This window comes from Euleptes europaea, chromosome 11, assembly GCF_029931775.1.
Source record: "Euleptes europaea isolate rEulEur1 chromosome 11, rEulEur1.hap1, whole genome shotgun sequence".
NCBI lineage: Eukaryota > Metazoa > Chordata > Lepidosauria > Squamata > Sphaerodactylidae > Euleptes > Euleptes europaea.
This window is the reverse complement of record NC_079322.1, coordinates 233,751-246,016: the sequence shown is the minus strand read 5'-3', so window position 1 is coordinate 246,016 and position 12,266 is coordinate 233,751. Positions and strand designations below refer to the sequence as shown.

Genomic DNA, 12,266 nt, shown 5'->3' with positions numbered 1-12,266 from the left:
CAGACAGCCAGAGATGAGGCTGGGACTAGACCAACAGCCAGATTCAGACCAAAAGCAAGGGACAAGAGAAGTAACCTGAAAAAGAAGGTGGTAGGGACAGGGGAAGAATCTCCACACTCATGGCGGGGGACCGATTGTCTGCCCTCCTTCCCACCAGGCAAAATTCATAAGGGCCTAAAATAAACCCCCCTTTCCTCTCTTCCACTAGATAATTCAATCTGAGCAAAATGCTTAGCACATCGACAACGTTAGGAATGAAACTTCCAGCCTGAAGGCCTGGAAGTAGGCCAGATATAAATTGTAAAGGATGCCAAAACATGAACAAATACATGTAATTAGAAAATGGTTGGGGGGGCAAGGCCTTTTTCAGATATCTGAACACTTCTGATTTTGCCTGGACCTCAGATGGAACAGACAGTTTATGGGTGCTGGAACTGACGCTACCCAAAGCTAGGTAGCTAGAAAATGTAATTCACACAGGAGCTCAAGCTTCAAGAAAGGTGACCAGGAAATCTGATTGCAGGAATCACTCGATCTTTCCTTCCCCATCTTCTGCAATGCAGCCAGCACTTTTGGATAAGCCACACCAGACTTAGGAATGTTCTTATCTCAGGATAAATATACCTCTCAAAAACAGCGGGGTTCCAAGAAAGCATTTGGTCTGCAGAAGCAGATGAACGCAGGAGGCTGCTTTATAATCCAGCCAGCTCATTGGTCCTTCCCAAGCTCTGCCCACGGCCCTAACTGGGGGATGCCCAGAAACTATGAGTGGGTGGGCGGGATACGAAAGTGGCTAAGTCCTAGCAACTCTGCCTGGTTGATGGGGGAGGGCTTTATTTTTCCTTGTGCCCCTCCCAATTTATACTTACTGTTTCATATTTGTCACATTAAATGAGTTTACTTTTATTTTAATTATTTGTTAATCTTCTGGAGCTGATTTTGTATCAAAATAAATTTTAACTGACTGACTGAATGAGTTCTAGCTCCTCCCCCGTCAAATGAGCTGAAATAGGTTGCAAAGCAGATAACATCTGGAAATCAATGATCAATAAGCTACTCATTACTGCAAGTGTCAAACAGCATTAACAGCACCATTAACTGGGGACATTAACGCACTTCTCGAGTAAAATCTGGTAATGACGGCACAAATCTATCATGTAGATAAGCCTACACATCCTCAGTTCAAATGCCCTTTCATTCTTCTTTCCACTGCTCAAAACCTTTCCCAATTTCTCTTCTCTCTCTGAAGCAGAAAAGGGTACATCACAACATGATGCAGCAGTTATGATCCATTCCTTAGGCTTGTGGGAAACATATTTCAAAGAGGAAATTCTATGTCTCAAGATGAGACTTTATGCAGTAAAATTATGACAAGGAAGAGGAGATGAAGAAGAGAATTCTGGAGGCGAATGAGGTGGAAGATATGCATTTTGGCATACAGTGCCAGGGTACGACAGTGTTGAGTTTAAATGCGAAAAGATCGTGATCTTGTGGATTATGGGTCACACACACACACAAAGACTTTGAACCCGTAGCTTTCTTCTAACAAAACCAATGTTTACTATATTATAGGGAAGGTAAACTTGGGATACAAAATGACAACTGTCATGTCGCTCATAACTTGAGGAAGAAGTGTTTATACGCAGCCCGTCTCTCTCTCTCTCTCTCTCTCTCTCTCTCTCTCTCTCTTTAAGTACTCAAACGGGCAGTTTAACTGCTGCTTCTTGGAATGCATCTGAACGTCACATGACCAACGCCAGCTTCACTGACCAATTAACACTGGCCAAGTGGCCAGCACTGTTCCCTGTGACCACGCAAGCAAATATATGCAGTTAACCATCTTTGTTGTCCTGACACAGACAAAAACTCGCTGTCTAATTTGCAACAGACACACACTGGTAAACTGCCGGGTGGAGCCCAAGTGAGGGCTGGAGCGCTCGGCTGTAAGCACGGAACCGGATCAGCCTGAGCTCACCAAACTGCGGCAGCATCTTTTGCTTCCACAGCACCTCGTATTGCTCTGCTTTCTGGACACCCACCAGCCCGTCTTTATTTTTAAATCTTTCCCCCCCTCTTACAGAGCTTATGTCCGTCTTCCAATTAACCATCACCATGTATGCAGTTCTGTACAAGGTACCATAGCTGCTCACATTAAGATCCCCTTCAGATCTAGTACCACAATGGTACAGCTCTGGATCCTTGACACATGGACAGCTGTTAGCTTCATATCACTGGTGGTGGAAAGTGTTGTCAAGTCACAGCCAACTGACAGCAACCCCTTGGAGTATTCAAGGCAAGAGGCATTCAGAGGTGGGTCGTCCACTGCCTGCCTCCACGTCACGACCCTGGCATTCCTTGGAGGTTGCCCATTCAAAAACGTACTAGGGCCAACCCTGCTTAGCTTCTGAGATCTAATGAGATCAGGCCAGCCTGGAGCTATCTTAACTAGCATTAAGAAAAACCCTTTATCATTTGAAAGGGAAGCAGGCAAGCTTCATGAGGGACTGATACTACATACGCTATCCCCTTCCCCTCACAGACGCATTAGCAACAAGGGGCAGAAGCCCCCCTGAACACCCAGCCTGGAGTCACGGGTAGCAGGTGCTTTGTCTGACCTCTGGCAGAAAGGGAATTTAGATAATGAGAACCCTCCAGAAGTGATACACCCCCCTAATTCCACCCCGTAGAACAAGTTTCCACAAGTAGTGAGAAAACAACAGGGTACCTGATGGCCTCTTCTACTGACTGTCCCACTATGTTGGATGAAGGGCCAGGCTGCGACAAGGGGGTCAGGTTGATCACCCACTTCACCGGCTTGTAGTATTCGTCACTGGAGCTTAAGAGGTAGAAGAGAGTGGTCAGGAAAATAACCTGCAAGAAAGAGAGAGAAAAAATACCCTGAAGATGTAAATGTCACCAATCCCTACGGAATAACATGTAAATGTCACTTAGGATACATGAGAAAGGACTATCATGCTGTCAGGGATGACCCTAAACTGAGAAGTCTGCAGTGTGTGTGTGTGTGGGGGGGGGGGATTGGCAAAGATCTCTCTCTCCTCACGATGGGTACCCGTGTTAGTCTGTCACTAGAAGTAGAAAAGAGCAGGAGTCCAGTAGCACCTTAAAGACTAACAGAATTCCTGGCAGGGTATGAGCTTTCGTGAGCCACAGCTCACTTCTTCAGATACAGCTGGAATGTGAGTCCATCTCTCCTTATGTAGAGACGAATGAATTAGACACAATGTAAATGGCAATGTAAATGTAAAAAGCAAGTAAATGACATTAGCAGGTGTGATTGGATTAGGTGTGATATGCAGAGGGGTGGTAGGAATGGAGAAATCAGCATTGGTAATGAGATAGGAATCCCAGATCGCTATGAAGTCCTGGAGAATGCATAGTCTTGAGCTTCATTATCAGTTGAAATTCTGCAGTCTCTCTTTCTAATCTCCCTTTGAAATCCCTTTGTAAGAGAACTTCAATCAGCAACTGAATGTCCTGGAAGGCTAAAATGTTCCCCCCACTGGTTTCTGAGTATTGTGGTTTCTGATGTCAGACTTTCGTCCATTCGGTCTGAAGCTTCCGTTCCTCTTGGGCCCCGCTCTTAACCGGAGTAGAGGGGGTAGCCAAGGGATTTCAAGGAGGTGAATCCTCAAGCACAATTGGAGGCGAAGGAAGTTGTCGCTGAGAAGCATTGACATCAACAGATGATCGGCGCCGAGACAAAGCCGAACGGCACCGAGATGGGCCCTTCCTGTGCTGTTCGGAGGACTCGGGGGCAACAAACTTGGCGGGCTTAATTAAGTTGGATTTTGTCACCTTAGAGGAAGAGGGGGAGGATTTATCGCTCTTAGACGTACCTCCCGTGCCCTGCCGAGAATCCTGACAAGGGACTTTAGCTGCGGGCTCCAAAGACTTGTCTGCCTGTCCTTTTGAACATTTTGAAAAGCCCTCACCGGGATCTGGACGAAGGGACTCCTCATAAAGATGAGACTTGAGGCGGGAAGAACGGACCTTCAACGCCTTCAAGGTAAATTTAACACAGGACTTGCAAGAGGAAGGGATATGACCCTCCCCCAAGCAGAGAAGGCAGTCCTGATGGCAATCATTTTTAGCCATTTTGGTGCTGCATGTGCAGCAATTCTTGAAAAGGGGAACCTTTTTAGACTCCATTAGAAGGAGAAGCTGAAGACACGTTCTCTTACCATGGCGGCAGAAAGAGAACTGGAGGGAAGAGCGCTCCTCCCCCTTGGTCATGTGACCGTTTGGGCGGGAAGGCTACATGACCCAAGGGGAGGGGAGAGCACTCTTACTTTGATTATTCTAGAAAGCGGACTAATCTTTTACCGTGGTTGGCCTGCACATGCGCAGTCCCAATATGGGACTGCATCGAAGTCATGCAGATGAACATGAATTCACGATCAGAACGGGTGGCTAGTCATGCCGATGCTTTCTTCCCCGCAACTCTGGCAGGGGATGTATGGTCAGACTTCTTAGACCTACCCTGGGGCATAAATCATTTTTGCTCCTGGGGAGGGAAGTAAGGTTTTTGTGATTGGTAAGAGTAGGAACCAGATCTGTACTGACATCCCCGTTGAAAATAGGAAGGGCCGGATTTGGGCCTGAATCTTTGCTTGGTACCTGAGGTTGTAGGCTGGGATGTCACACCTAGTGATTTGGCCATCACCCTGTCCTTCTAAAACTTATGAAGGAACTCGTCAGTGATATCATGAAAGAGGGCCTTGCCGTCAAACCGCATATCCTCTAGCCTAGCCGTAGCCTCTGGGGGGAGATTGGAAGAACGCAGCCATGAATGTCTGCACAACAGGATACTCAAGGCCATCACCTTGCTACCAATTTCGGCCGTGTGTCTGGCCAGGTAAAGTTAGTGAGAACCTAGGCGATAGACCTCCGATTGCATGAAACAGGCTATGACTTTTCTCCTCTGGCAAGAATTGGACATGAGCATGTTATAGCTTGCCATAAGGGCACCATGATTGGCAACCTGGACACCTAAGGACCTGGCAGAATAAATTTTCTGCCCTAGGAGGTCAAGTTTCCTTCCCTCCTTATCGAGGGGTGAAGAGTATGGGCCCAGCTTACCCTTAGAGGGTAATGTTTCCGCAATAATGGAATTATTCTGTGGATGCTGGTAAAGGAAATCGAAATCCGCCTCCTGAACCTTCCATAGGTTGTCCACCTTGTGGGCTTTTTAAAGAGTTGAGAAATAAAAAAGACTCATTTAGGAAGTGGAAGGAGGGCCTTATAACCAAAGAGGAATATAAGCAAATAACTAGTGCTTGTAGGGAGAGTGCTAGGAAAGCTAAAGCTCAGTATGAACTTAGGCTAGCGAGAGATGCTAAACGCAACAAAAAAGGGTTCTTTTCCTATGTACAGAGTATGAGTAAGAACAAGGACAAGATAAGCCCATTGCGTGGACCAGAAAGTGAAATTGTAACAGGAGATGAAGAGAGGGCAGAACTCCTCAATTCCGACTTTTCCTCAGTTTTTTCTCGTGAGGGAAGTGGTGCTCAACATGGCATAAACAGAACATGTGATGAGGGTAGGGATTTGCAGCCTAGAATTGGCATTGGGGTAGTGCACAAAAAATAGAGTTTCACTTACCTGTAACTGTTGTTCATCTGGTGGATCTTCTATGCAGTAACACATTGGGACTACGCAGGCACAGGCCAGCCACGGATAAGATTTGTCAGCTTCTAGCAAAATCTAAAAAGAGAGCACTCCCCTCCCCTTGGGGCATGCAGCCTTCCCGCCCAACGGTCACATGACCCAGGGGGAGGGAGCACTCTTCCCTCCAGTTCTCCAACCTGCCGCCACGGAACCAACAACCACATGAATTGCGGAGAGGTCCCACAGCGGGGAAGGAGGGAGGGATGTGTTACTGCATAGAAGATCCACCAGATGAACAACAGTTACAGGTAAGTGAAACTCTGTTTTTCATCTGTGTGGCTTCTATGCAGACCCACATTGGGAGAATAGCGAGCTCGCTTACCAGGAGGTGGGTGTGGGACAATCACCGAAACAGCAATTGCAAAACGGCACGTCCCACGGCTGCTTCTGTAGCGAAGTCCACATCCACGGCGTAGTGTTTCATGAACGTGGATGGCGTGGACCAGGTAGCAGCTTTACAGATGTCATGAAGATCAACCTTAGAGGAAAATGTGATGGGTGCCGCATACGCTCTGGTCGAATGCGCCCTAATCATGTCAGGGCAGTCTTGACCTGCAAGTTCATAAGCCAACTTGATGGCCGATGTGATCCATCTGGAGAGGGTCTGTGGGGAGGCCCGACAACTTTTATGATGACTACCGAAGCACATGAATAAATTATCGCCCTTTCTGAAACTGCGTGTTTGCTTTATATAGAAAAGGAGAGCTCTGCGAACATCTAGGGAGTGTAGGGCTTTGTCTGCACTCGAGGACGGGTTTGGGAAAAATACCGGTAGGATTATGTCTTGGCCAAGGTGAAAGGCTGAGACAACTTTGGGTAAAAAGGAAAGTTTTGGCTTTAACATGAATTGGAATGAAACTTAGTATACCGAGGGGAATGTGACAGTGCTGAGAGGTCACTAACCCTCCTCGCCGAGGTAATGGCGACTAGGAAGGCCGACTTAAAAGACAGTAGGGAAAGCTCGCATGTAGCCAGTGGCTCAAATGGCGGCTTCATGAGTTGTGAGAGTACCAATGACAGGCTCCATTGCGGAACGGGAGGTGAAACCAGAGGGTATAAGATGGTGAGGCCTTTAAGGAATTTTTTGGATAGCGGGTGAGAAAAAACTGAAAAAGAGTCAATATTGCAGTGAAAAGCCGAAATAGCGGCTAAATGAACTTTAATGGAGGAGTTTGATAAACCATCATCTTTGAGGGACATCAAATAATCCAAAATAGAGGACAACGGGCATGTAACAGGAGAAAATGATTTGGCTGTCGCCCAACTAGAAAACCTTCCATTTTTCACTGTACGAACTGCAGGTGGAAGACTTAAGGGAATGTAATAGAACCCTGGCTACTTTATCAGACCACTGCCCTAGGGCCAAATCCTCCAGGCTGCAAGCTGGATGTTCGGGGGGTAGTGGGAAGGGTCCTTGGGTAGGTGGATGAATTCCCCGTGGGCAAGGGACATTAGCACCGCAAACCTCGACCTCCTGGGCCAGAAAGGTGTGATCACTATGGCATCGGTGTGGTTGTGACTGAGCTTGGCAACTACTCTCTGAAGAAGAGGGAAAGGCGGGAACAGATAAAACAGAGCCCCATTCCATCTCGACTGAAAGGCATCGCCCAGGAACCCTGAGCTCGCCCCCGCCCTTGAGTAGAACTGTGGACACACGGAGTTGAGATGTGTGGCGAACAGATCTATCTGTGGGCAACCCCATAGATGGAATAGGTGTTGGAGGCAGTGCGTGGTCAGAATGATCTCGTGTGCCTGATTGGAATGACGACTCAGAGCGTCTGCCAGAGTGTTGCTTGTGCCTGCGATGTGTATCGCCACAAGTGTCACTTGATGTGCTATGGCCCATTCCCAGATGCTTGTGGATTCCCTGCAGAGCAAAACAGACCATACGCCTCCCTGTTTGTTCAGATAATGCTGAGCGGTGGAACTGTAGCAATCTGAACGTGATGCCCTTCCAGATATCCTGTAAAGGAAGATAGAGCATGGCACATAGCACGAAGCTCAAGCAGGTTTATGTGCAATCTGGATTCTGACTCAGACCAAACGCCTTTAGCCCTGAAGGGATCACAGTGAGCTCCCCATCCTGATAGGGACGCATCGGTGAAAAGATGCAACTCTGGGGAGGGAAGGTGGAAGGGAAGGCCTGCAAGGAGGTTAAAATCGCTAGACCACCATTGCAGAGAGCATATAACATATCTTGGGATGGAAAGATGCTTGTGTTGTGAGTCAGTATCAAGTCTAAACCAACCCTGAAGTGGGTGCATACGTAGACGCGCAAACTCTACCACAGCCGTGGTGGAGGCCATAAGGCCCAGCAATTTCTGAACCTTGAGGGCGGTTTGGAACCTATTCATGGTGAACCGAAGAACCATAGACTGAATTGCATGGGCCCTTTGCATAGGGAGAAAGGCTCTGGCTGTCGTGGCATCCAAGCGGGCCCCAATGAATTCTTGTATCTGGGAGGGGATGAGCCTAGATTTAGAGAAGTTGACTAGGAGGCCTAAATTGCTGAAGGTCTCTAGGATGATATCAAGCTGAGCAAGCAGCCCTGACTGTGAAGTTCCTACCACCAACCAGTCATCGAGGTACGGGAAGATTACACAACTTCCGAGTGCAAGGTGAGCTACAACCACCGCAAGACATTTGGTGAACGTCCTAGGGGCTGTGGACAACCCGAAGGGCAAGACATTGTACTAATAACATCTGCCATTGCACTCAAACCTCAAATACTGCCTGCAGTCAGCAAGGATCGTGATGTGAAAATAAGCATCGCGCAGATCGAACACCACGAACCACATGTTTATCAAGAAGGGGGAGCACTTCCGGTAGTGAAAGAATGCGAAACTTTCTGGTCTTTACAAACTTATTCAGCTCTTGGAGGTCCAGTATAGGACACTCCCCCCCCTTCTTGTCTACAAGAAAGAAATGAGAGTAAAACCCACAAGCTTGATCAGCAGGGAGGACCTCAGAAATGGCCCCTTTGGAGAGGTTGTTGACCTCCTGTAAAAGTGGCTCAGGGACCTGTGATGTAGAGCGGCCTGGGGCTCGTTAAGGGGGTAGAGCATCGAATTTGATGAAATATCCAACTTTTATTATTTTCAACTCCCAAACATCATCAGAAATAGCAACCCAAGCATTGTAAAAGGCAGACAACCGGTCTAAGAAATACACTGGAACCTCTAGTCATGCCTGCTTAGGCTTAGTAAAACCACCACCAGGGGACACCCTGGGCCCTTTGCGGCCTCTCGGTTTAGCCTGGAATTTCCTGTCCTGTTGTGGACGTGGAAATGAGGGACAGAAGTGAGATTGTTGAAAGGCCCCCTGGAACCTATAGGGGCAGGAAGATTGAGGGGCTTGGCGGCCAAAGTACCATCATTTCGGGTCAGATGTCTGAGGGGCGATTCCCAGCGACCGTGCATTGGACTTATTCTTCTTTAGACGGTCGAGGAATGTATCCATCTGGTCACTGAACAGGGATGTGCCTTCGAAAGGAAGGTCTTCTATACGTGCTCGAGTGTCATGGGGAAGTGTGGATTGGCGAAGCCATGCGTGTCGACGAATGACAATGGCAGTGGCTATAGCCTTACTAGATGAATCCGCCACATGGTGCGCTGCTGTGAGCTGTTGTCTCGCAAGAGACATGCCCTCACTCTGGATGGCCCTGGCCGAGGGCCTCTGGTCATCGGGAAGTATGGAGATCTGTGGGGAGACTCTATCCCACAGGGAATACTGGTACCTAGCCATAACAGCTAGGAAATTAGAGATGCGCAACCCCACTGCGCTATAAGAATAAATCTTCCTAGCGAGGGTATCCAATTTCCTCCCCTCTCTATCCTGTGGTGAGGAATGTGCTCCCGACCTATATTTACCAGGGAGAGCCTCCACCACTACTGAATTGGGTGGAGGGTGCTGGTACAAAAACTCCCCGCCTTCCCTGCGGATCTTGTACAAGTTCTCCACTTTCTTGGAGGAAGAGGGGACCGAACAAGGTCCAATTGGCATTAGCCACTTCAAGAATACTCTTTATCATGGGAAGTGCCACTGGACCCGCATCCGGGCAGTGGAGTTTATCCATAATGGAATCTAACGGGCCAGCATCATCAGGCCTAAAATCAATATTAAGGGCTTTCGCCATACGGATCAGTTGCTCTGTGTACTTGCGGATATAACCTGTTGGGGATATAGGTTTAGAGTCCCCCACAGTGTCCTCCGGGGAGGGTTGCGATGTACGGGACTCTTCATCCGAGTCCAGAGACCCCTCAGTGTCATACTCTGAGTGTGCAATGTCTTTCGACATAGAAGGAGATCTGGACACGGAAAGTCCACGACGGGACGCTTGCCTTGGACGGTCCGGAATGTCGACATCAGGATGGTGAGACGGGAGGTGACGATGGTCGTCATGATGGCGAGACGGGATGTGTCGTGAACTGTGTCTGGAAGAACCACGGTTGTCTCTGTAGACATGTCGACGTCGACGGGAATTCCTCGACCTTGAGCGGGTGGCCGATTGACGACTGTGGCGACGAACCAAAACTTCCAAATATACGGAAGGAGTAATGGAACGTCAGCGTCGAGACAGTCGGCGTCGATGGATGTCTGGACGTCGAGAGGAAGACCGGCTCCAAGAAGAATCTCAGTGTCGACGTGAAGCTGAAGAGCGACCACGACGTGTCGACCTTTGTGCGGACGCAGAACGACTTCGATGGGCCGATCGGCTCCGACGTGAAGCGGATCGACTCCGACGAGAGGTGGATCGGCGTCGACGATAGGATCGGCTCCGACGGGAGTCCAATTGACTCCGATGGGCAGATCGGCGTTGAGAAACAGCCATTCGAGGTCGTTGAGATACGGACCAGCTTTGATGGGCTGATCGGCTCTGACAAGATGTGGATCGACTCCGACAGGCTGATCGGCTCTGACGAGGGGATCGACTCCGACAAGGAACCGAACAGTGCCGACGAGACTGGGATGGAGTACGGGATCATGGCCGAGGCACTTGGCCGGGCTCGATGTGTAGTGATCCCTGAGGCAAAACTGCAGGGCCCTTTTCAGCGACTGATTGAATTTCCGTAATGATAGTGGATAGTGGAGTTTGGCACAACTCTTGCAGGATGCAGAAATATGGCCTTCTCCCAAACACAACAGGCACTCTTTATGAGTGTCTGACTTAGCCATTTTTGTACCACAGGTGGCACATTTCTTGAAAAGAGGAGCCTTTTTGGACTTCATTGCTCCAGCAGAAGCTAACACGTTCTCTCTCCGTGGCGGCAGAAAGAGAACTGGAGGGAAGAGTGCTCCCTCCCCCTGGGTCATGTGACCATTGGGCGGGAAGGCTGCATGCCCCAAGGGGAGGGGGAGCACTCTCTTTTTAGATTTTGCTAGAAGCTGACAAATCTTATTCGTGGCTGGCCTGCACCTGCGCAGTCCCAATGTGGGACTGCATAGAAGCCACGCAGATGAACACCTGGTTTCTTTAAATGAAACAAAATCCTCTGGGCCAGATGAATTGCACCCAAGGGTACTCAAAGAACTTGCAGATGTAATTTCTGAACCTCTCTCCATTATTTTTGAAAAGTCTTGGCAAACAGGTGAGGTGCCAGAAGATTGGAGGCGGGCAAATGTTGTCCCCATCTTCAAGAAAGGGAAAAAGGAGGATCCGGGTAACTACCGACCCATCAGCTTGACTTCTATACCAGGAAAAGTGTTCAAACAAATCATCAAACAGTCCGTCCTTGAGCATTGAGAAAGGATGGATCTGATCACTAAGGGTTTCCTCAAGAATAAGTCATGTCAGACTAATCTTATCTCCTTTTTTGAGAAAGTTACTACCTTGCTGGATCAGGGGATGTTGTAGACATAGTTTATCTAGATTTCAGTAAGGCTTTTGATAAGGTTCCACATAATATTCTAGTTGACAAATTGGGAAAATGTGGGTTAGATCCTATTACTGGTAGATGGATCTGCAACTGGTTGACAGATCGTACCCAAAGAGTGCTAGTTAATGGTTCCTCGTCCGACTAGTGGAGTTCCTCAGGGATCTGAGCTGGGCCCTGCGTTATTCAACATCTTTATAAATGATTTTGATGAAGGAATAGAGGGGATGCTTATTAAATTTGCAGATGATACTAAATTGGGAGGGGTAGCAAATACGGTAGAAGACAGAGCCAAGATGCAGGATGATCTTGACAGGCTGGAGAAGTGGGCTAGAACTAATAAAATTCACTTCAACAAAGACAAATGTAAAGTTCTGCATTTAGGTAGGAAAAATCAAATGCATACTTATAGGATGGGGGAGACTTGTTTGAGCAGTAGTGTGTGTGAAAAGGTTCTTGGGGTCTTAGTAGACCAAACACTGAACATGAGTCAGCAGTGTGATGATGTAACTAAAAAGGCAAACGCAGTCTTGGGCTGCATCAACAGAAGTATAGTATCCAGATCACGCAAAGTGATGGTATCGCTTTACTCTGCTCTGGTTAGACCTCAACTAGAGTACTGTGTTCAGTTTTGGGCACCACAATTTAAGAAAGATGTAGACAAGCTGGAACGTGTCCAGAGAAGGGCAACAAAGATGGTGAGGG

The 12,266-nt window shown here is 48.1% G+C and overlaps 1 protein-coding gene across 1 annotated transcript in view; it reads right to left on the bottom strand.

The window, feature by feature from the left end:
- TMEM245 (transmembrane protein 245) overlaps positions 1 to 12,266 on the bottom strand; it is an 81,574-nt gene that overhangs the window by 22,157 nt on the left and 47,151 nt on the right. The window contains exon 13 of the mRNA XM_056857835.1: positions 2,726 to 2,871. Coding sequence (XP_056713813.1) covers positions 2,726 to 2,871 — 146 coding nt within the window. The remainder of the gene's footprint in view (positions 1 to 2,725; positions 2,872 to 12,266) is intronic.